At 35.5% G+C, this 25,775-nt stretch overlaps 1 protein-coding gene across 9 annotated transcripts in view; it reads right to left on the bottom strand.

The window, feature by feature from the left end:
- Positions 1–25,775, bottom strand: part of MAP4 (microtubule associated protein 4) — a 223,737-nt gene that overhangs the window by 137,902 nt on the left and 60,060 nt on the right. For all 9 annotated transcript variants that reach the window (XM_074197700.1, XM_074197696.1, XM_074197701.1 and 6 more), the window contains one exon: positions 6,733–6,988. In XM_074197700.1, coding sequence (XP_074053801.1) covers positions 6,733–6,967 — 235 coding nt within the window. In that variant the 5' untranslated portion in view covers positions 6,968–6,988. The remainder of the gene's footprint in view (positions 1–6,732; positions 6,989–25,775) is intronic.

The following is a 25,775-nucleotide window of genomic DNA, read 5'->3' as shown; positions in this document are numbered from 1 at the left end:
AAGAAAGTATAAGGAATTGGAGGAGGACAGTAAGGAGAGAGTAAAATGGAAAGGAAAGAGAAAGGAGCTAGAGGGAAAGAGAGAAGGAAGAGGAGAGGGAGAAGAGCCTTTTTCTGGATTTGAATTCTCCTACAAGAGAACACGCTCCTAAATGAGAATACAGTTGTGATTTTTACCATTTTACAGTCTACTATTTTGATAAATGAATGCTGCTTAACACACAACATTTTTAAACTTATCAACTTTCCTGTTTAATTTAACAGTTTCAAATAAGATCAAATATGTCAAAAGAAAAAATCAGGCTGGTGCAGTCTGCTTTAAGATGGTGAGATTTTCTAAACTTTCTGGGAAGGCACAGTGATAGAAATTGAAAGTGAAGACCTAAAGACAAGATTTTCTAACTTAGCTTTTTTTGTTTTTGATTTTTTTTCTTTTTTAAATTTGTTTAAGGCAATGGGGTTAAGTGACTTGCCCAAGGTCACACAACTAGGCAATTATTAAGTGTCTGAGGTCGGATTTAAACTCAGGTCCTCCTGATTCCAGGGCCAGTGCTCTATCCACTTGCTGCCCCTCTATCTTATCCTAAAATAACCTGGAGTCCCTGAAGATTACTTAACAAGGGAATAATACAGTTGGCTACCTATTTTAGGAATATTAACCATGGATAATGGATTAAGAATGCATCTGTATGGTGCAGTTAGGTGGCATAGTGGATAAAGCACGGGCCTTGGAGTCAGGAGGACCTGGGTTCAAATCTGATCTCAGACACTTAATAATTACCTAGCTGTGTGGCCTTGGGCAAGCCACTTAACCCTATCTGCCTTGCAAAAACCTAAAAAAAAAAAAAAAAAAAAAAAAGAATGCATCTGCAGTCAAGAAGTCAAATTAACAATATAATAGCTACTGTGAGAGGTGATGAGAAACTGAACAAGGGTATTTACCATGAACAGATTAAAAGACATGAATTCAAGAAAAGCTGAGCAGAAATAGCTGGCAATCCCAAGGAACTGACTGCTGCTTATGAGGGAGGGAGGGGGAGGGGTGGGGAGAGAGAGAGAGAGAGAGAGAGAGAGAGAGAGAGAGAGAGAGAGAGAGAGAAAGTCCAAGGTGAGAACAAGAATACAAAACTGAATGAACAGAAAGATTAAGATCAACAGAAAAATGTTACTAAATGGGGTAGTATTCAAGAAGATTACAAGCTGTATATTCAATTGAGTTTAGTATTTTTATGGGACAAAGAAGTAAAGATGGCCAGTATATATATGGCTGGCAATATGAGACTAGTGCTTGAAAGACAAAAGTAACAAAGAATTGAAAACTAATAAGGTGCCCAACAATTGGGGCTTCTTATGGAGTAAGAATGCAATAGAATACTATTGAAATACTATTGAAATGATTAAAGAAATTTTTTTCAATAAAAAATGAAAATACATGTAAGAAGCAATGTAAAATGAAGAAAATAGAACATGGAAAATAGTTTATACAATAATATCAAATAAAAAATAATAACAAAAAAACACTGAAAAGTTAAAGTAATCCAACAACCAACCATAATTCCAGACAGAGAGGTGAAGGATTCATAAGGTATACATAAGCGTGCATAAGAAGCAGCAGTCATAAATTGCCAAGAAATTGAAGAGAAAGCAGTGTCTGAAAAACCGAGGAAGGAAAAAAAGGGTCCAAGGGGGAAGAAGACCATGAAGTTATATAGAAAATAGGAACTAAAAAATTTAACAATTTAAAAATTATTGAGAACTTTTACAGAGAGCAATAGGAATCAAGAGAAGGAGTCAAAAGGCAGATTTCAAGGTCCTGAAAAGTGATTGGGAGGTTAGAAAAAAAAATCAGTAGAGATGGCTTTTCCTGAAAGTTTGGCAGCAAACAGGAGGAACTACAGTCCAACATTACTAACTGCCCACAGGGTATCTTCATGTGGATTTCAGATGTAGTAATTACTAACTCAACAGAATCGTGTATTCATTTTCATCATCCCGAACTTCTACTTTCATATTTCAGTTTAGGACACCAAAGTCAAGACTATCAGATACACTTGGTGGGAATTATCCTTGACTCCTCCCTCTCTCCCAGTACCTAATCAAATTGCCAAGTTTTATCAATTCTGACTCTATCATATTTCTCATTGCTCTCCATTCACATAATCAACATCGTAGTTCAGGTCTTTATGACCTCCTGCGTGACTAATATTAGCAACAGCCTCCTAATTTGTGTCCCTGATTCCAGATTACTTCTTCTGCCTTCTAACCTTCACACAGTTGCCAAAATGATCTTTCTGAAGCACACTGTCATTCTCCTGCTCAAGTTTCTTCAATGGCTCTGCAGTGACTCCAGGAAAAAAATAAAAACTCCTCAGCTTGCAACTTAAAACTTTCACAATCATACTTGAGCCTTTATTTAAAAAATTAGTTCACATATTTTCAGATGTACTGGAACTTTCCTTTCATGAACTCTATTTTCCTTTTCCTTCATGTACTCTATTTTCCAGCTAAATTGATCAACTTAATATTTGGAATAAATGGTATTCCATCTCCTGAACTAATATAAAAGTTATTATCACCATGCTTAGATGAACTGCTATCTTTTTTTTAAAAAGTATTTTATTTTCTTACCAATTGCATATAGACAATTTTTAGCATTTTTTTTTAAATTTTGAGTTATAAATTTTTTCTCTCCCTTTCTTCCCTCCTCAACTCCTGAAGAGAGTAAGCAAATTGAGATAGGTTAGAAACATTTGATCATGTAAAACACATTTCCATACTAATCATGTTGTAAAAAAAATTAGATCAAAAGGGGAAAAAACAAAAAAAAATTCAGAAAAATAGAATGCTTCAATCTACATTCAGACTCCCTTCAGTTCTTTCTCTGAAGATAGATAGCATTTTTCATCATGACCCATTTGGATCATTGTATTGCTGAGAATAGCTAAGTAATTCACAACTGATCTTCATTCTATATTGCTGTTACTATGAACAATGTTCTCTTGGTTATGGATCAGTTTCTTTTATATCAGTTTGTTTAAATCTTTCCAGAATTTTCCTGAAAGCATTCTGCTCATCATTTCATTTAGCACAATAATATTACAATTATCCACTAAGGCAGTCAACTGCCCTCTCAACTGGACTGATTAAGTTCAAATAAAGGGTGAACATTAACAAGCAAGATCCTAGTTAAAAGATGTTCTTGACTTTTTTTTCTCCATTAAAATAGCCTCAAATTAACACATAGTCCCAAAACTATGTGTGATTTGAAAACAGAACATATTCATGGGGAGGTGATACAGTGGGTAATAAATAGTACTGGATTTAGAATCAAACCCAAAACCTGAATCCCACCTGTCACAGGTTATGACTCGGCCTAAATCATAAGTTCTCTCTACTTTAGTTTCCTTATTAAATGGGGATGGTTATAGAAATGGTTTGCAGCTCACTGGTTCTAAGGTTCAAAAGAAATAATACATATCAAGCATACTGCATTACAGAAAAATCTGTTACTATCATTCTCTGAAGTATAAGGGAATTCAAATTTGGTTCCCCTTGAAAACAAAGAAAAAGACTTTCAGAAAGATTGTAAAACCAAGCTGTCTGGTAGCTAAGGGGAATGATTGTGTGCTGTCATCTCAGCTCTAAGTCTTCCAAGGAGATAAAGATTTCCCTTTGGAGAAATCTGGGAAAGTAAACCATAGCATTACATTTGTATTAGCTTGAGAACACCATTTTGAATTTATTCAATCAGACCAGAACCAACACTACCCTCTGGTGGACAAGTCTGTTTTAATGATTCCTATTAGAAAGATTAACCTACTATAAATCAGGGAGAAAATGAAATATTAGTAACTATTTGGATTACTATTAATTTCCTTAAGTTGAGTCCTTTCTTCCTGATTAAAATGCTTTATAGAAATTTTGTCTTGGGAACAGAAGGAAATATTATTCTTTATGTCATGTCTAAGATCTTTTTTTAAAAAAATCTTTTAAAAAAAATCCAGGGCTTAAAACAAGAGAAACAGATCAGTAACCCTACCAAATATAGGATACAGTTAATTTACTAGGTTAATTAAGATTGCATACTCAAGAGAAGTAATAGAAATCTTAACATTAAAGTTTCTCTTTAATTGCATTTCATAGTTTTACAAAGCACAGTTCAGTCCCTAATTATCCCCCTACCCTTTTAGCCCATTCATAAGAAACCCAAAGCACACAAAACTGTATAAATACTCTATAATGGTTCAGATATTAAGTCCCTTTGGGACATAAAGCCCCAAACTAGTAGACAAGCACAGTATAACACTCTCCTCCCTGTCCAACCACATTCACACACTCCCCTCCTTCTTGCATTTCCCTTTTCTAACTTCAATTCTAGATCACTTGAAGTATAACAATTTCATGCTGACATCTAGTTTTTTGACTCAGTATCACCAAAAATGTTACAAGTTCATTTCATCTTTCTATTCATTAATATTCAAGTCTTATCATTAAAAGTGAAAAGAAGTTTTTTGGCCCTAAACTGTTCTCATTAGAGGACAAATATGGACTAGCTAAGGGGCTCCTGACCCTTCATTTTCACCTACTCCACCTTCTCATTTTCAAGAAAGAATTTAGGGACAGGGGCAGTAGGTGACGCAGTGGATAGAGCTGAGCTCAAATCTGGCCTCAAGATACTTTAATTACCTAGCTGTATGACCTTGAGTAAGCCACTTAAGGCCATTTGCCTTGCAAAAAAAAGCAAAAACAAACATAAAGAAAGAATTTAGGGACAGTTGTTTATGGTGGAACTAAATGAAATGTCATTGTTGGTCTCTTGTCCAAAGAAAGAGGTGAGTTAGTTCACACAAGGAGACCCTGCTTTGAAGTCAAATAGAAATCCTAGAAGCAGAGTCTCAGAGAAATTGGCAGATGGAACAGCTAACAGGTGAGGGGCCAGCAAAGCCTGAAGGAATGGAGCGGAGCAGCACCGGACACAGACTCCATTCGAGTCCAGCTTCTTCATAGAAAAGCAACAAAATTGAGAACTGAGAGAAGCAAGCACTTAGCTCCTCAGGGAGCTGAGGGGAGGAAGAAGAATCTTCGGTGACTTAACAGACTTGGTTGGGGGAAGGAGAAACTTGCCTGCCTGGTCCTTTCCTGCTCCCTAGAACCAGAGATGGAAAAGCCCCAATAGATCTGTTTGCCTTGTCCTTGACAGCCATTTATGGTTTTGGAGCTTTGTCTCAAGGGAAGACCTACTCTTCCTTTAGATGGCAAATTGGGGGGGGCGCACAGCTAGGTGGTGGTGAAGTGGACAGAGCACCGGCCTGAGGACCTGAGTTCAAATCCAACCTCAGACACTTAATAATTGCCTGGCTGTGTGACCTTGGGCAAGTCACTCTTAACCTCACTGCCTGAAATAAATACAATTTAAAAAAAAAAGTTAACACAGCCTCAATGGACAGCAGCCAGGAAGGCAGTATCTTTGTCCATTAGGTGACTTGGGGTACAAACCTGTTCCCTAAAGGAGAGTAAGGACATGAAAGCAAGTCTAGACTCATGAGCGACCCTGCTGACACAGCTTTCCTTTTTCAAGTGCTTCCATGCTAGATTTCCATAAGGTTCCATCCTGTTCCCCCTACAGACACTGTGTACCTCAGTGGGAGAACATGACCCCTGAAGAACTGAAAGAGAAGAAACTGCTCTCTACCTTAGAAAGCCAAGGTGAATGTGGTAGAGTCATAAGAATTGCTAGTCCTGTCCCTGCAAACTAGGACTAAATGAAATGCAAGCTCTATTTTCTTTTCTTCCTGTTTTTTTTACAACAATCATAGTACAGAAATCTCCACACAAATCTCAAAAAGGCACTGCTCAGTGTTTCCGGCTGAAGAATCAATCCACTTCTTTTCTTGAAGAAAATATTTACGTGGGCCTGGCTTCATTTTAAAGTTCCAAGCGTTTCTCCATTAAAGAAAGGAGATTTGTGGTACAAAGAACAAAGATGCATATTTGAAGGCAAGAGACCTTTCTTAAAGGGACATTAATAATCCATTGTTTCAATCCTACTCTGAGACTCCAAAAGTGAACAGATGACGTCTGTATTAGAGAATAAAATGAATCTTTACGTAGGCATGGAATTTCAGGGCTCAAATTTTACAATATGACTTGTGCTCCAACAAAAGGGATTGGATACATTTTTTTTTAAAACTATGTGGCTAAAACAATATTCCAGCATTTGACTGCTCCAGAAGAAATATTTGGTTTAAAGATCCCTCTAAAAGTAAATCTACTGGAACAAAGTACAAATCACTATACCCAAAGAGGTTTCTACTCATATAAGAGATAAATGAAAGCAAGCCTTTTTTTTTTTTTACAATATTCAGACAAAAAGGAAGTGCCTTTGGTTATATAGGCAAGTCAACTTGAACACAGAGAAATAAAATTCCTTAACAAAATAAACTCCAAAAAGTTCAATTTAGGGGCGGCTAGGTGGTGTAGTGGATAAAACACTGGCCTCGGAGTCAGGAGTACCTGGGTTCAAATCCGGTCTCAGACACTTAATAATTACCTAGCTGTGTGGCCTTGGGCAAGCCACTTAACCCCATTTGCCTTGCAAAAACCTAAAAAAAAAAAAAAAAGTTCAATTTAATCAAGGCCTCCATAATTATAACCCCAAAAACAGTGTTTCATGAGTATCATGCCATAAAAGGTTAAAGGTTCACAAAGAACTGCTTGCCTTAAAAAAACTTACATTCAACCTGACCACCATCCAAATGAAGTTTGCTCTTTGACTCTGGATTCCCATTTTTCCCATCATCATCCAGGAGGGGGATGTAATCTGTTTTGCTGACGGTTTCTCCCACGACATCATCATATGGCTCTGCTTCTATGGTGCTTATGAAGTCCCGTTTTATCTCTTCCTCAATTTCAGGTGGTGTATCAGTTAAAGCATCTTCCAGGCTGAGGTTATTGCCAAAATCAGCCATTCTTCAAAACTGAATTTGCCTCTGTGAGAATAACCAAAAGGAAGAAGGTGCATTTTATTAAGGAATTCAATTAGCAAAAAAAAAAGAAATTCAACTAGTGACCACCAATACACATAGAAGGTAATCTTAAGTCTCTAATTTTGTAGATAACTTTACTAAAGAGATTTATTGGTTTGTATATTAAAATAATAATAGTATTTTTTTTAATTTTACATGTCATTCATTTCATTTTCACAACAACCCTTGAAGGTATTAAGATATAATGACTAGACTATATATTTACAAAAAAGACTATATATATTTATACTAATATGAGAATATAATCATGATGGTTGAAAGCAGGTGTCAAATAGTCTCCCACAACACTGAGGAGTACAGCCTGAAACAGATTGAAATGTAGCTAGGAAATGTTCAACAAAAATGTAAGAAAAAATACAATAAAACAAACTTAACTTGTGGTTTTCGAAGGCATTATGTAAGTTCTATTTTTATTTGAATTTGACACCATTGTCTAAAGTGTTAGAATGAGTTCTAAACTGAGGGAATTAGTGATTTGCAGTAAAAACAGCATTGATCTTGAAGCCATACCATCTGAGTTCAAACTCCAACTCTGCCATATTTACTACCTGTGTAAGTGTGGGCAAGTCATTTAACCTCTCCAGACCTGGAGCTGTATCCCAAGGCTGTGTCCTGAGCCCTTTCCTATTCTCTCTCTACATTTTCTCTCTCAGTGACCTCCTATGGCTAGACTCCTTCCTGAAATGTAGTCCCAAATCATGGTATATATTTCAAATGAAATGATCCACAGGCATCTCAAAGTCAACCTGTCCAATACATAACCCAAAGCATGCCTATTTGATGGATTTCCCCATTTCTACTGGGCCACTGACATACTTCCAGTTATCTAGGTTTGCAACTAAAGAATCATTCTAGACTGCTCATTATCCCTCACCCCACAAAACTAATCAGTTGATCAATCTTACCAATTCTATCTCCATGGTCACCATTCTGATTCAGGCCCTCATCATCCCTCTCCTGGGCTATTATAAAAAAACCTTTTCAATAACCTACTTCAAATTATGTCTTCTCTCCAATCCATCAAAACGATACTCCTAATGACTGTGTCAATCTCCTACTCAATCAATGCCACAAGTTCCCTATCACCTCTAGGATCAAGATTCACATGGGGGGGGGGGGGCAACGAGGTGGTGAAGTGGATAGAGCACCTGCCTTGGAGTCAGGACAACCTGGGTTCAAATCCAGCCTCAGATTCTTAATACTTGCCTAGCTGTACCTTGGGCAAATCGCTTAACTCCCACTGTCTTAAAAATAAATAAAAATTTTTAAAAAGATTCACATGAGTTCATTCATTTGGCATTTAAAGCCACTGACAGCCTAGTTTCCAAAATCTGTCCAGGATTATTATTGCCATCCCTTTAAGTGCTCTTTGATTTAGCCAAACTAATCATTTGCTGTTCCTCACACACAATACTTCATCTTCCATCTTCAGGTTTTTGTACAGGCTGTCCCCAATGCCTCAACACACCCCTCCTTACTATCCCCCAGTTTCCTTAAAGCACATCTCAAGCCCTATCTCTTAAATGATGCCTTTACTGACTTTTTTCCTACATACATGTTATGTTTATACTTCCATAAATATACATATGAAGAGAGACTGTAACTTCCTACAAAGAAGAGACCATTTCATTTTTATCTTGCATTCTCAGAAGTTATTAGAGTAGACATATAGAGGGTGGTACAGAGTAGACCCTTAATAGATGTTTATTGATTGATTTATCTAACATTGTTATATGCATATTTTAATAGTTTAGTATTTTAAAGTTTAATAATTACTTTTTTCTTACAAACTTACTTGAGTTTATCACCTTAAATATAATGTTGTATTTATAATGATACTACTGTGGAGGAAAGCGTATAACAGGACCTCAAAGAGCTGACAGCTTGTCAAGGAAAATACTTTAAGATCTATTTGGAAACCTGATTGGAAATCTGAAATTCTTGCCTATATATATATTTCACAACTAGATAAGTTTAGATTGCATAGTCTTTCTACTTCATGTACATACCTCTTCGTCCCACTTCTCCCACCACCATAATACATCCACAGTGCATGAAGAATAGATGGATAAAATTGATGGCATAAAAAAATAGAAGGAATACTGGCCCAGAAGTCAACAGGACTCCAATTCAAGTACTGTTTCCATTACAAAATCTCAATAGCAGCACACAACTCCCTAAAACAGTAAATTAGTAAATTACAAATAGTTGCCCATATGCTTCAAGACCAAAAAAAATCAACAAACAGGGCGGCTAGGTAGCATAGTGGATAAAGCACCTGCCTTGGAGTCAGGAGTATCTGGGTTCAAATCTGGTCTCAGACACTTAATAATTACCTAGCTGTGTGGCCTTGGGCAAGCCACTTAACCCCATTGCCTCGCAAAATCCTAAAAAAAAAAAATCAACAAACAAACAAAATCAACAAAATGGTACTTTCCTCTGGAAATATTTAGTGGCTGTTCTAGATTATTTCTAATTTACTTGCTTTCTATCAACTACATTTTAATTGATATTTTAGGTAAAAAAAAAAGATGGGTTGAGAAATGAATCAAGATTAGCCAGCAGTGATCCCCAAGCTCCTTGATCCCTTCCCTTCTACAATCTCAACAAGCAGTCTGATTTATTGTACTACAACAAATCACAGATCCTTTTTATTTCTCATTTGTTTTTTACCTAGATCCAAAGGATAAAATTACAACAAAAACAAAATAAAGAAATATTTTTTCCTCTGGTTCTAGGATGACCAAAAATACCAAGGCTTTTCCTAAAGAAAACTGACAACAATGAGGAAATAATAACACATTCACAGGCTCACAGAGAGACAACAAAACACAACGGAGCCAGACAACAAAACATAATCTGTAAACTCAGCAAATGCTAAAACTAGTCTTTGTTCTGGCTGTCTAGGCAAAGCACTGTGCAGAGGAGTTGACTTCATGCCTAGGATAAGAGAAAATCAATTGATGGACTAAGTTTGAGCTTTCTCCCAGCACATCTGGGCCCTCCTCTCCCATTGGACTCTCATATGGGCAACTGCACCAACTACAGTAGGTTGAAATATTTCTAGGCAGGTGATCCAAATCTATATTTTCAGGTCTAAACTCTCTTCTGAACACCAATCATGATCCAACACCCTGCTACATTTCTCCTTGTGGGTGTTGCATAGGCACCTATGTCTAAAAATAGGGCTAAGGATTCTCCCTCCAAGCTTTCTTCTTCATCTAACATTCAGAGTTTTCCCTTTTTCTCATCTTCCATATCCAATCACAATTGTCAGATTTTCTCTTCTCTACCTCGCACACTTAAATACATTAACAGGAAGCATTTACTGAAAGTTCTATTTGTAAATTCCTCCTCTTTAATCAATTCTCAAGCTATTGGGTGACATGTAATTAGGAAATATAAATAGGATTTTGAGTTCACAATTAAAAAGAATTCTACTCCAAACACATATATATGAATTATTCTGTTATTATCTGCTCTTTAATTATACATGTCGGGGCGGCTAGGTGGCATAGTGGATAAAGCACTGGCCCTGGAGTCAGGAGTACCTGGGTTCAAATCCGGTCTCAGACACTTAATAATTACCTAGCTGTGTGGCCTTGGGCAAGCCACTTAACCCCATTTGCCTTGCAAAAAAAAAAATTATACATATCACTACCCTTTTCTTAGCTAAGATAAAATCAAGAGTTGGAGATGGATATATATGTTAAGAATCAAGAGGCCCAGTGGTTTTCATTTTTAAATTTTTTTCAATCAACATATTGAAACAAATTTTTTCTCCTATTTCCTTCTATCCCCATTGAATAATAAGCACCCTACTCCCCCAAGATGTATGTCTCATTCTCTACCTTGAATCTATTGCTTGGAGGTAGATAACATTCTTTTTCTTACTCTAATCTATCACTGAAAACTGGATCAGCTTCTCTGTGACTTACATTCTTCATCTAGAAATCAACAACAACAAAAAAATCATTGATTGAGAAAAATACCATAAAATACCCACAGAGAAGTATAAATACACGAGAAGTAATGAGATTCTGTACTTAGTTCTAATTCTTGTTTCACTAATGTAATGTTATTAGATTCCCCTTGCATAGCTTAACTGTTTTCCAAATGAGATCTACCATGTTGTCAAATGATTCCACCAATTAGTGCATAAGAAAGCAACAAAAATTTAAAGTAATATATATTTAAAACATTTGACTTCTTTGGTTCTGATTGGTTGATACTGGACTTTACTGGAAGGATGGTTGAGGCTCAAGAGAAATGGAGAAATCCACAAGAATGATGCCCTTGGGGAAAGATGGTTTCCATTTGAAGCATGTTAAATTTAGAAGCCTACAGGAGGAAATTCAGATTAACAAAGGCGGGTGGGCAGCACAGGCCCTGGAGTCAGAAGGACCTGAGTTCAAATTCCATCTCAGACACTTAATAATCACATAATTGTGTGACTTTGGCAAGTCACTTAACCCTATTGCCTTGCAAAATCCAAAAGACAGGTGGTGAGGTAGGTTTGGAGAGAGAGAGATCACAACAGAGAACAGACTGAATATATAAATCTGAGTCATTTGCAAAGACATGCTAAGAGGAGCTATATAGATGCTGATGAGTTCAACATGTGGAAAATATGAAGAGAAAAAAAAAGAGCCTAGGTCAGAGTCCTGGAATACACCCAAGAGAAAGAAATATACCTCTCTCTCTCTCCTCTGGAGAAGAGTGATAAAGTATGGATGCAAAAGAATGCAAAGGCTTTCCACACTAGGTAACTTTACTGGAGACCTTTTGTTCAAAATTCCTCTATTACAAAATAAAATTCAATGAGGGTAATATTAAGAAAGAATTCTGGGAATGTTTTTAAAAGTATATATGTTATTAGTTAGAAAAATAAAAAAACATAGAACATTACAATTTTAAGAAAATCTTTTTTGGCAACCATACCCTGTGGTACAATTATCTATGCAAAGTGAATAGGAAATAGAAACAGTTCATCCTTTACAAATAACTGACTTGAAAATGACTCTTAAATTCCATATTCAACATAGCCCATTTCAGACCTTCTCCCACATACAAAGCTCCACTGCTATGAAGCGCAGCAGGAACAGAGAAGTCATTCTGAAAAAATATTTAGATATGTTTGGATAATGTTCTTTTGTGTTCAAAATATGAAAAGGATAAGTTATAAAAAAGATGAAATACTTAAAGAAACTAAGAAGAAAGAAGCATATAAAGGCAAAAGAAGCATATCTCCTACTTTGGGATTGTCTGTTAAAATTGCAGGGCTCTTCCTATATAGTTATGGACTGTAATTTTTCTGTTGAAATGATAGGATTTAATATTGGAAAGGACCTTAATGATCACCTAGTCTGGAACCCTCATTTTGCAGATTACGAATGAGAGAAACAGAGAAGTATACTGTCTTACAAAAGACGGGACAATAATACAGGCGGAATTCTAAGACAAACAGGAAGATTCCAGATTGTTAAAAGATCTTTATAGTAGAGAGACCCTGTACATTATGAATAGAGGGAAGGTATCACTTAGTGGAGAATGGACTAGGGTAGGAAGAAACCTAAGACAGAGACTATTCCAAGAGTCTAGGCATAAGGTTATGAAGTATGGCAGCTGTAGCATCAGTGTGACAGCTGCATGAGGGGACAGGAGACCTATGAGAGATATGAAGGTAGAAGTAACAAAACTTACTAAAAGACTGGATATGTACAGTGAATTGAACAAGTCACAGATTACACAGGGGTTGCAAGTCTGGGTGACTGGGAGGATGGTGGTTCCACTGATAGTAATAGGGAAATTGGACCATATGGTATTGCCACACTAATTCAATCAGTAGAAAAAGATATCATGCCTCCTGCTCATGAAGAAGGGCAGATGGCTGACCAGCAAAATTCATTGAAAAAGTGGTCAATAAATTTAATAGTAAGTCTTCTAAAATAATTTCCTAGGTCCCCAAAACACAAAACTTCCAAAACAACAATAGTCCCTAACATTTATAAAGCTCTATAAAGTGATAAAATGTTTGACATGTGACTCCAACTCCTGAATCTTCACTTCTCCAGACTCAATATTCCCTTGTTCCTTCAACATATCCCATGAAACTTCCCCTTTATGTGGAAATGATCCACTGTTCTTGTATCCCTCCCATTAGAGTTAGGGTGGTACAACTAATGAAGGAGAAAACTATCCAGAGTGGTATGGATGGAGATGGACCAGATTATTGGAGGCTTCTGAGTCTCATGATCATGCCACATTCTCAGAAGTAGGAGCTTAAAACTACTTCCCTACTTCTCCTCAATAAATGTCTACAAATCAAGATTGATTTTTTACTTGTCAGGAATATTCCCTTAAAATAAAATATTTAAGGTTTTCAAGCTCTCCATGATTTTGTCAATGATTACCAAGATAAATCACTGAAAATTTATTAATGAGCCTAATTAATAAATTGATTGTTGATTACCCAAAAACTCTTCAAGGTTTTTCATTCATTACACTACAAAAGAGTAGAGAACTAGAAAAACACTATTCTAGAAGGCAAGATACAGATTTATAGAATAGTTTACTCCACAAAACAAAATATTACTGTACAGTGGGGGGGGTGGATGAACTTTAACAAGGACATTCCTGCCCCCCCAAAAAATTCAATATGTAAGTAGATATTCTGAAATACAAATCTGAGAATCAAGAGAAACACGAAACAGTAAACATGCTGAAGTTTGAGAACAAAACAAGGATAAACACTCCACATTTTGGGTCATAACAGAAGTAATAGAGGGCTTGGGAAGAGTCTTATAATGTTTTGCTGATGAAAAAAGAAATATACTAAGGGAGAAAAATGGTAGAGGAAATTATCTTATATTATCCTGGTATAGAAATAATGAACTATACAAACAAGAAGGAAGGGGGGAGGAGGGGAAAGATGCCTTACTAAAAGTGCTATAAGCATCTAAAATCAAGCCCAAGGAGGTCAAAATACATTATAAACAGTGGGATTCAGAAATACACTTCACTCAACAGGGGACTAGGAGCGGCAGACAAAAAAGAGTAGAAAAGGGAGAAGTAAGTATAAGAGGGAGGACAGATTAAGACCTGGATTAGTTCTAAGCAAAACAAATACTAAGAAAGATGATCACAAGCAATTTATTTTTTTTTGCAATTATAAAGATAATTTTCAGCATTCATGTTTTCTCTCTCTCAAGTCTTCCCTCCCCCCATGCTAGGATAGCAAGTAATCTGATATAGTTTATGCATGTACAATCTTGTTACACATTTCCATATTAGTCACACTGTGGAAGAAGAATCAGAAAAAGGGAAAATCTATGAGAAGGAAAAAAAACAAAACACAAATCTAGAAAGGTGAAAATCGTATGCTTTGGTCTGCATTCGGATTCCATAATTTTTTTCTCTGGATGGCTCCATAAACAGTTTAAAAGAAAAGAAAGGTTAAAAACCTTTGCTTGAATTCTGAATGAGGGGGAAAAAAGATTAAAAGGAAAATAGAAACAGCGCACCAAACCTAGAGTACTAATGCTGAGCACCCTGCTTTTCTCTCATTACCTTTCTAATCTTTAGAAAGAGGGGCTATAAACAAAAGAGGGAGTAAAAACAAAAAAATACAGGAGAATAGAATGGAAACAATTTAAACTGGTCTCTGTACAGTGGTCTGGGTGGACTCAAATCAAACTTACCTTGATGGCTACAGGATCATTGTGGTAACAAATACTTGGGTCATTTTTAACCCACAACATTTCTCTTAGGAAAAAGCAAAAATGTTATTTCAATATTGAGTCAAAGTTTTACAGAGACAGCAATGAATGTGAATGCATTACCATTTGATTTCACTAACCACAATGTCAGGATATAAATAAAGTTTAATGGGGGGTCTAATGGATCAAAAACCAAATTAATAGAACAAAATTTACATCCTGAGGCATTATGTGAATCATTGCCTAATTGGCAATTATTGGTATGTAGCTACGTGCTCTGAGTTCAAGAGGAGAAGATTGGTTTGAACTCCACTGGTCTGGAACTATTCATTTTCCTGGTATCTTAGATGCGTGTTAAGGCAGTTTGGGGCCTTAAGAAAAAAATGTACATGAGAGAATATTTAAATCACTAGTTACAAGAATAAATAATGATCAAGCACCCAATGAGAAACTATGGTAAATTAATTCTTCACTTCGAATTGCTTAAGTCATTTGCAAGCTTACAAGCAATAGAAAAGGACACCACTCCAAAAAATGCCAAAAAAAGTAGGCAAAAAAAGCTCACCTCCCAGTAAGAGATAAACACACAAATAACCCACAAGATGCCTCCAGAGAAAGTCCCAGGAAGGGGGGCCTGAAACCTCCAATGGGGAGACTTTGGAAAGCCTCAGGAATGAAGGCCCTGAAGATCCACTGTTTTGAACCTCAAAAATATGGAGGTGGGGGGCTAATTCTAGGAAGTGAAAGCCAAAGCAGGAAACCAGGCTGATAGGGGTAGGTCCTTTGACACCAATGTCATATTTTTTTTTTTTTACTTAAGACCTTTCCTCTAGAGTATTCTGCCTAAAGATGCCACATATTAGCATTTAAGTAAATGCTGATGTAAGGTCCCTCTAAACTCTAAGATGCTACAAAGCTTATCATCACCTTAAAAATTCATACAGAAAAGATCTCCCAGCTTCCCTCAAGGACTTTTGTACTTTTTAGATAGGTGCAATACTACTCAAGCTCTGAGTCTCTAAATCCAGTGATCTTTACCCTATCCAAATTAACTCTCCTGGGCCATATCCCTCCAGGGGTGTATACAGAATTCCTCACCCACTCATGAATACAAAGCAGCCCACACCGCCAACAGCCCTCACGGGTCAGCTGACACAAAGGCAGAGGAATAAAGAGCATCCAGAGGTGGTTTCCCAAATCACATTCCTGTTTACTTACTAACACGTGCCTCCATGCACTAAAAATTCATGAAAAAAAAATGAGTCAAACTTCCTACCATCATTTACTTTAAGAAAACAGGATATAAGCCTGTATTGTGAAGGTCAGGTGTATAAGAATGAAGAGAAGCATTCTAAAAGAGGGGACATATAGCCCAGTGGAGAAGGAGAATGAGAGTCAAGGAAAATAAGAAAGGAAACTTAGCTAAAGGATTCATTAGAAAATAAAGAGCAGGGGCAGCTAGGTGCCTTGCAAAAACCTAAAAAAAATAAAATAAAATAAAATAAAAATAAAACAAAGAGCAAGAAAATGGGTTAAGCCTCATTATAGAAAGCTTAAGGCAGCCCCAGTCTTTAAGAAAAATTCTGATAAATCTCACCTCTCCACAAAGCCAGTCTTCCTTAATGCTGTCTCTAATCATTACCTAAATCAAATCATAGAGACCACATTTACTGCCTTCAGATCCCTAAGGTCAGAACATCTATAACACCTTGTCCTTTGTGGACTATGACCTCCATGCTCCATAGTTTCTTTTTTTTTAAAGGTTTTTGCAAGGCAAATGGAGTTAAGTGGCTTGCCCAAGGCCACACAGCTAGGTAATTATTAAGTGTCTGAGACTGGATTTGAACCCAGGTACTCCTGACTCCAGGGCCTGTGATTTACCCACTACACCACCTAGCCGCCCCAGCTCCATAGTTTCTTGTACATATTTAACAGGTACATTTTTTCTATACTCATATTTTCATATTTGATGTAATCTTATAATAAAAACTGAATTACAGGTGGAAAGTTAATATTAAGCAGACATATAGCATATGTCATAGCATCATTAATAAATTCTGCATATATATAATATATGTATAATTTTTTAAAAAGAATTTCTCTGATTCATCAGCTCCTTGTCAAAGTATTCAATATCTGAATTTGAAATATTTGCCATCTAATTTCGATAAGCATTAAAAAAAAATTGTTATCAAAGCAGAGGAGACTCAGATCCAGGAAAAAAATTCTTGTCTCTAGTTTCCTTAAACCTTCCTTAAAACCAAGAGTTTTCTAAAAGATGGCTTACCAAGTTTACAATTTTAGCAGTTGAATGAAAATAAAGATAAAAATCATCAGTAAAGAAAAAAAGTCATCAAAGAGGGTAATGATCTTAAAGTAGCACGTATTTAAAGGAAACTTAAAACAAATAAAGCAGACATCTTCTTTAAAAGATGAGAAGAATAAATATTCATGAATATTCAAAGAAGATCAACAGTAAATTTCCTTTAAATTAAGGATGGTAAACCACCAGATTGTGAGGGAGGGGGAATTGCCATTATAAATCATAGGATAACTTTTCCCAAGTGCACTACCACAGAAAAATTCTAAAGGTTTACAACACTGTATTTCAATAATTACTACCAAAAATTGTAGTAGTAAAATGTTTCAATAATTACTACCAAAAAAAAAAAGATCCAGTGGTTTGACAGGAACGGAAAGTGACAACTGTTGAACACTGAAGAATACAGCACCCCTAATGTATTAATGTTGATGGAGCAGTGAACTGATTCAACAATTCTTGAAGGCAATTTGGATTGGTGCCTAACAAGTTTAAGTCACTCAACAGAGCATTCTCTGTCCTGGTAAGAGGACAGACAAGTTTAAAACCTAAAGAGAATAATGAGAGGCAAAAATTACTCATATGTAAAAACTTAAGGGGTGGTCATCAATTGGGGAATGGGAGAATGAGTCGAAGTATATGACTGCAAAGGAATATCATTATTACACCTTAAGAAAAGACAAAAGTGTAGGTTTCAGACACCTAAAGATTGATATGAACTGAATTCTGTAAATTCAACAATTTTGTAAAGAAAAACCTTTAAAAATATTTGACACCGCTTATGTAATAAAATAGAGAACTAATGGAAAAACAGAGAATAAGATGTTTTCCAACAGTCAATCTGGGAATATTTTGTTTCACTATGCATAATGATAGAGGTTATTTGGATTGGTTTCCCTGCCACTACCTCTCCTCCCAAGAGGTTTAGTAGAGAATTAAGAAGGAAAGAGAGGAAGTAAATGAAGTTTAATAATTTCTTATCTATCCTATATTAGTTTGTTTGTGCATATTTGCTGGAACCATCCTTTACCTCGTTTTATATTCCTAGTGGTTACACAATATCTGGTATTTGCTGACTACTCCCCTCCCTGCTCCCCCACCCAAAAAAAAGGAAATACCTCTGAAGAAAAAAAGCAAATCCAGAGAAGCTAGATTATCTTTGATAATTACATGTTAAATTTAATAGATACTGAGAAGGAAAGGCAAACCCTACATAAGTGTCACAGTTTCATGGACAATCTTCTTCTGCTCTACTTTTTTTTTTAGGTTTTTTTGCAAGGCAAATGGGGTTAAGTAGCTTGCCCAAGGCCACACAGCTTGGTTAATTATTAAGTGTCTGAGACTAGATTTGAACCCAGGTACTCCTGACTCCAGGGCCGGTGCTTTATCCACTGTGCCACCTAGCCGCCCCTGCTCTACTTTTTTTATATAAAAAATCATTTTATTAGGTATTAAAGTCAGGACCAGAATTTTTTTAATGCGTGGATCAATCCCATGTGAGTAGTCACAGCACTACTGGAAGACTGAATACTTACAATCTTAAATAAACCAGTGAGAAGCCCCCCAACTGTGGTTACCAATAGAATGTAATCTAATATACATTTTAAAATTATAAAAAATAAAAATACAATATGGAATTGGAGGATAATACATAAAATGAAATTTTAATAAATTGATTAAAAAATAACATTGACAAAAATATTAAAAAAGCAATTTATTTGTTCTGGGCCCCCTTCCAATCTTTTGCACATTAACTTTAGAAATGGAAGATACTTAAACATCTGCTCCCATCCCCTCACTTTATACCGAAATGAGGTCCACAGTTACAAGTAGTAAATATCTTACCAACAGTTGGAACCCAGGCCCTCTAAGGGTGGATGCGCCATGGTGCTTCCTCTGTGTATTTACAACACTGGTTGGCTTTCCCTTAACACCATTTTGTAATCATGCTACTGATTTCACTTTGTATTCTTTGGATAAGTCTTTCCATATTTGTATTCTTCATACTTATTATTCCTCTTGATAATCTATTATATTCATGTAGGTCAAATATCCTAATCCTTTAAAGGGAAAGTTTAAATGTTTTCACTCTCTCCAATTTTCTCCCTCCACATCTCATAAACGCTTTTTCATTTAAAAGGTCCCTTTACACCCTCCTTTGTTCCAGTTTTAGATGAAAAGATAAGCTTTTATGTACCTTTGATCCCAGAGGCTACCATCTTTCCCAAGAGACTGCCACCCTTATGCCCACTTCTCTCACTCCAAACTCCAACTTAAACAATAAAAGCTCTAAGGCCTCTGAGATAATATATAAACTCCTCTGGCTTGACATTGGATACTCTTCAAAACTGGGGGCTTTCTTATCCAACACATTATTCCTGAATGAACTCTACAAGCAAGTTATATTGGACTACTTACTATGATACTACATCTCCAGACTCAGTATTGGTTATTCCATGTGCTCTCCCTCCTCATTTTTGTCCCTTGGATTCCCTGGTTCCTTCATAACTCCCCTCAAATGCTACCTTCTCCAAGAAATCTTTCCTGATGTCTTAGTTATTAATAGTTCCCATTCCCAAAAATCCTTGAATTCATTTTGAACATATAGTCTGGATATGATCATTATGAATTGATCTTCTTGATTCTCAATTTTGTCTTTTACCAGTACCTGGTATCAGACTTTGTGCCAAAGGATATCATATATAATTAGGTTGGCCTTTTATTTTTTACAACAATCTTACAGTGACATCTGTAGGATTACTGGGTCAAAGAGCTACATTTGGCTCAAATTTGCAATCCCACCAAAAATTTGATATTGGTTTCTTGTTTGCCTAAAGTCCCAATTTTCTAATTTTTAGTTGTTTTTATCAGATTAATGAAGGATAGTTTTAATATGCATTTTAAAGAGCTAAAAGAATTTTTTCTAAGGAAAAAAGTGATTTTCTTCATCAAAAGTTCTGAAATATATTTTATTCAGAGAAATAGAAGAGAAAGGGAAGGAGACGAAATTAAAGGGAGGAGTTAATCCTAAGCAAATTGAACTTCTAAGGATGTACATAAATATTTATAGCTTTTTGAGGTGGCAAAGATTGAGAATCTGAGGGGGTTCTCATAAAGTGGGGAATGGATGAATAAGTTATAGTATTCAAAAGTGATAGAAGACTACTTTGCTATAAAAATTTTTGCCTGATACATATATATAGATAAATTTATAATGGGCTTTGTTTTTCTTTACTTCTCAATCTAGGGGAAGGAACTTAATGGAAAAGGAGAAGAATAAAATATCATTTAAAAAATTACCTGGGTCCTTTAACCATTTCATCTTTGAGCAATAAGAATTATAGCTAAAGACTTGAAAAAAGTTCCTTATTGATTGTTGCTGCTTGCCAACTGTATTTATTAATTAATCTTTTCTTCCAAAATTACATTAAGTTTATAACTCATCTATTTCTGTCTACATTATCCATTGTGTTCTACTGATTTAATCTTTTTAATCTGATATATAAATCAGTTTTTTGTAATTAATATGATCTAATCTATTTTGAAAGCTGATGTAACTAATACAGCCTATTAATTTTAGAATTTGCTGAACTTTTCAATTCTTCTATTGCAGGTTCCTTTATGTATCACTTTTATATACCTATTATCCAGTTTTTCATCAATCTGTCTATTTCCTTTATGCCCTACCTCTCTGACCCTTCTTTTCCTCTACCTCTTCTGTTCCCAGGCTCTCCCCTTCTCATTTGCTATGTCTCTCCTTCAACTGTCATTATCTGTGCCTTTCCACTTCTTTCTCCCTTCAAATAACTATATAAAGTTTAAGTATTTCTAATTTTTATTATATTTGTTTTGTATTCCCTTTTTTAATTGTAAGAAAGATTTAATTTACTGATTTTTACTATTTTAGGGAAATAAACATTAAGGTTATTTTTATTTTTAAGCAATTCTTAAGGGCTTCTAAATCTCTATTAAGGAGAAAACTTCCTTACCCCGTCCTTAATAAACTCCCTTAGTATGCTTAGACATAAAGGCCTCTCTTCATTCTCAGCAAGAATGTGTCTATTATATTTCATTAGAATGTATTAATCTGAACATAAGACTACATGACTACACTTCTTCCCCAAAATATCAACTGTTAAAAAAAAAAACACCTCACACATGGTTCAGTAATCACATTTTAAAGTACAATAACAAAAATGAAAAATGATAAGAGTATGGTAGTGGCAAAAATAAAAGATCTTTACTTGAACTGGAAACAAATTTTGTAACTAGTTTTTTGGGTTTTTTTAGGTTTTTGCAAGGCAAATGGAATTAAGTGGCTTGCCCAAGGCCACACACACAGCTAAGTAATCTTCAAGTGTCTGAGGCCGCATTTGAACTCAGGTATTCCTGACTCTAGGGTCAGTCCACTGCACTACCTAGCAGCCCCATAACTGGTATTTTTGGACCCTAATTTTATACTCTATAGTATCTTCCCTACGTTCAGAACAAATCAGTAGAATAAATGGAAAAGTCTATGAAAGGTAAGCATAAGGAGGCATCTATTGTATGAAACAAAAGTAATGTCTGCAAGATCACTTAGGTATAAACTTAGATATAAACCAAGAAGACTAACATTCTAGTATGAATTATATACTAGATTTTTAATTTAAATTGTGTTAAATTATCTCAAGTAACATAAGAGTTATTTTCTAGAGCAGGCATACAGTAATATATTACTCAACTGTAATTCTTGAAAGGTTTTATACATTAAAAGCTGGGGATTCTATCTCTAGCTAGTCTTCAGAAATAGTTAATAAACAGAGATCAGCTAGTGCCCAAGCAGCCCTCTGCAGGTTCAGGGTCAACATGTGTCTCAGAGTACTGGAACTAAGGTCTAGGAAATGACTGGTATGAAATCTTAAAAAGCCTTGGGTTCTGCTCTATTAATGGCCATTCTCTAAGGGGACTTCACTGAGAACAAAAAGTTTTGTACTCAACCAAAGCAAATTTGCATGGTGTATATTTTTTTCACTGTATTCAATCTTTGAGGTATTTAACCAGTTTTCAAACAAGATAAGTCTTTATGACTACCATTCAAATTACATTATAAACTTAAGAAAAGTCCTCTCATTTCCACTTCCTATCATTTATTCTCAACTATTTCAACTGAACAATAATCATTTTGCATTTAAATATTTTCAAAGAGCTGACTTAAAAAAAAAATGTGGTACACAGGTAAATAGGAGCCAAAATCTACTTTAATGTTTGAAATGTTACTATCTTAAAAATGACAAATGATTGTGGTTTATAAATAGTCAAATTTCTATTTTCTAGTAAATTTCTGATGAATTTGCTACATAAAAAAAGGTTAAGGATGCCTCATAGAACCACTAATGGTATCTATCTATTATGCATGCTATTATAATGCATCTAACATTGAGTTGGATATTATAAATCTTACTGTCCACCATTTAAGAATCTACTATGACCTGTTGTTAAGAATAATCATTATATAGCAATTGGTATGTGCTAGATCTTACTTATGTTAAGTGCTTCACTATCTCATTTGATCCTGAAATAGATGCTATTATTATTTTTTCCATTTTACAGATGAGGAATCAGAGGCAAAGAGGAGTTAAGTAATTTACCCAGGGTCTAGGGTCATAACTGAATTCAAGTCTTTTAAACTGCAGACCAGGCATTCTATTTGTTCCCCCTATCCTTCTGCATCACTGTAAAGAATTATGCTCTGGCTGACTCACAAATGAATGCAGCAAACTATGTAAGGGAACCCTTCAGTCTGACTCTGAAAAGGTATTTCTTTAGTCTCTCAAACTTTGGGTACTGGTTCCCAGTTTCCCTCCTGAGATCAGTACCGCCTCTTACCTCGGCCCCCTCAGCTCAGCAGCCCATATCCTCACTGGTTTTTGTACCATCTCTCTGACAGTTCTAGCCCCTCTCTTGGAACCTTTTATCAGTCTCATCCCAGAACTCAACAAAGGGGTTGATCTTGAAGGCCTTCAGCACTAGCTTATCACCTTGGATCAAACTAGAACCATGGTTTCATTATTTGCTCTAATTGACCAGCAGCCTAGTCTTGGTACATATTACAGTAAGAAAATTTCAAATTCAAGTTCTAGCAATTCTGGCACTAAAATGACCCAGGGAAAGGAAGAGAAGTTACTTCAAAGCAGAGACCAGAGATTTTGACTATAAAACAAGCAAATAGCAGTACTCATCACCCACTCTCTTGTCATAATGAGCTGTTTAAAGTATGTTACATTAAACTAAATATTCTGATAAAAAAAAAATTCCACATTAAGCACAGTTTCCTGGAAACTGGCATTTGATTTTCTCAAACTATTAAAATTAGTATTAATTTATTAATAATTTTAATTAAATGTGTTTATTTAAAGATTTATTAATTAATTTAAAATCACTGCTTACTATCAAAAAAGATCAGAGAATCTGATAAAACTTGCTTACAATTCTTATTCTCTGGAAGGATATTTCTTTCTCTCTTAGAGTTATCAATAATCACCTGACATTAAAAGAGTATTAATAAAAGTTCAAACTACATTTGTCATCAAGTGACAGTGGAAAATATACTTAAAATCTGTTCAACTGGTAATTGCATGCTGTGCATTGGATTTTAAAAATGGACTTTTATTACTTGTTTTTGTTTTATTACTTTTGTCTTTTGCTTTATAACATTGTGTTGGTTTACCTGCATCCCTTCAGTCTAACAGAGAACCTATTAGGAAAAAAAAAGGGGTGGGGGTGAAAGACTCCACAAACCCCCCAAAATCTGACAGTATGTACAATTATTTCACACCCAGAGAGACCTCTAACTTCTTCAAAAGAGTGGAGTTTGTATAATTCCTATTATTGGCTTCTTTAAGGCCAAGTTTCTTCTTTATAATTTCATTACATTCAAGTTCAATTGTTTTTGTGACTGTCTTTCTATTACATTGTTACAGTCACTACACACACACACACACACACACACACATATATACACACACACTGTTTTCCTGCTTACTTCATTTTGCATCAATTCATATAAATCTCTCTATGCTTCTGCTGTTTGTGATTTTGAAACAGGTCCTGCTCTTATGAAAAGGAAAAAAAGGAAAAAAAAGAAAACCTGACTTACCAGAGAAACACAAAACTGTTTTTTGACATAATGCTATATGTCCAGGAAAATTTCATGTCAGAAGAAAGTACTGTCACAAAGTCTGAAGAACAAGAGATAGTGGACATAACTAGCTGCTAGAAAGATATGTTGTGTCTGTGTAGTGGATTTAACAGATTAATCCTGCTTTAATAACTGGCCTAATGGAGTTTTTCCCTAAAAAGGTAGTGGCAAGTTTTGAATCTTCATTTCATCCTCAGAAGAGAGATAAGTAGGACTTTATTAGTAGCAGTGGAATGCAAAGGCAGATTCTCCCTGTGACACCAGCTTATTAAGCGACTTTGAAGAATAAATAGTACATATTCATTTATTTAATAAATATTTATTATCTATATATGCAAGTGATCGAGTTAAAAAACAAAAACAAAACACCTTTGCCTTATAGTTGATTAAGGAAAAGATATTGTGTATACAGAGATGTCAATATAAAACACACACAAAGTAAATGCAAAGTAATTTTTGGGGAAGAGAGAAGCACTACACTGTAAAAGGCTAAATTTAAGCTAAATCTTAAAAGAAGCCAGGGAATTCTGAGAGATAAAAGGAAGGGAGTGTGTTCCAGGCATTAGTGATGGATATCAAATAAAAGGAAAAGCAATAGGTCCATCTAATTGGAAGAGAATCCAATAAGAATAACATTGTGAAATCACTCTGGAAAAGTGAGGTTTGTGATCAATTAGGTAGGGCCTACATGCTCACTAAGAAAGGACTTAATATTACTGAACCTGAGATACTTAAAGACTTAAGCCTGTGATAACACAGGTATGGATAAACAGGAGATGATACAAATGTAACAAGTGTTGCAATTGCAACATTCCAAAGAGGAGACCAAACCAGACCAAAGAGTAAGTGGGACAGATATAAAAACATTTATAGCAGTTCTTTTTGTAGTGGCAAAGAACTGGAAACTGAGAGGATGCCCATTAACTGGGAAATGGTTGTACAAGCTGTGATATATGAATGTTATAGAGTAATATTGTTCTGTAATAAATCAAGAGCAACTGGACTTCAGAAAAGCATGGAAAGACTTGCATGAACTGATGCTGACTGACATGAACAGAACAAAGAAAATATTATACATGCTAACAGAAAAATTGTGAGATGATCAACTATGATTGATTTAACTTCTCTTAGGAGTTGAGTGATCAAAGAGACTTGTTAAGGAACATGACATTCACATTCAGAGAACAAACCATGGATAGAATCTGAAGGCAGAACAAAACAGCCTATGTTCACTTTTTTTTTAGGTTTTTGCAAGGCAATGGGGTTAAGTGACTTGCCCAAGGCCACACAGTTTGGTAATTATTAAGTGTCTGAGGCTGGATTTGAACTCAGGTACTCCTGACTCCAGGGCCAGTGTTCTATCCACTGCACCACCTAGCTTCCCCTCTATGTTCACTTTTTAAAACTACTTTTATGTTTTCTTTGTTTCTCACATCTTTTCCCCTTGGTTCTAGTTCTTCTTTTATAGTTCGACTAATATAGAAATATGTTAAACTTGATTTTACATGTACA

Source organism: Macrotis lagotis, chromosome 8 (assembly GCF_037893015.1).
Source record: "Macrotis lagotis isolate mMagLag1 chromosome 8, bilby.v1.9.chrom.fasta, whole genome shotgun sequence".
In the NCBI taxonomy this organism is placed as follows: Eukaryota; Metazoa; Chordata; class Mammalia; order Peramelemorphia; family Peramelidae; genus Macrotis; species Macrotis lagotis.
Note: the sequence above shows the minus strand (reverse complement) of the source record. Positions and strands in the feature narration are given on the sequence as shown.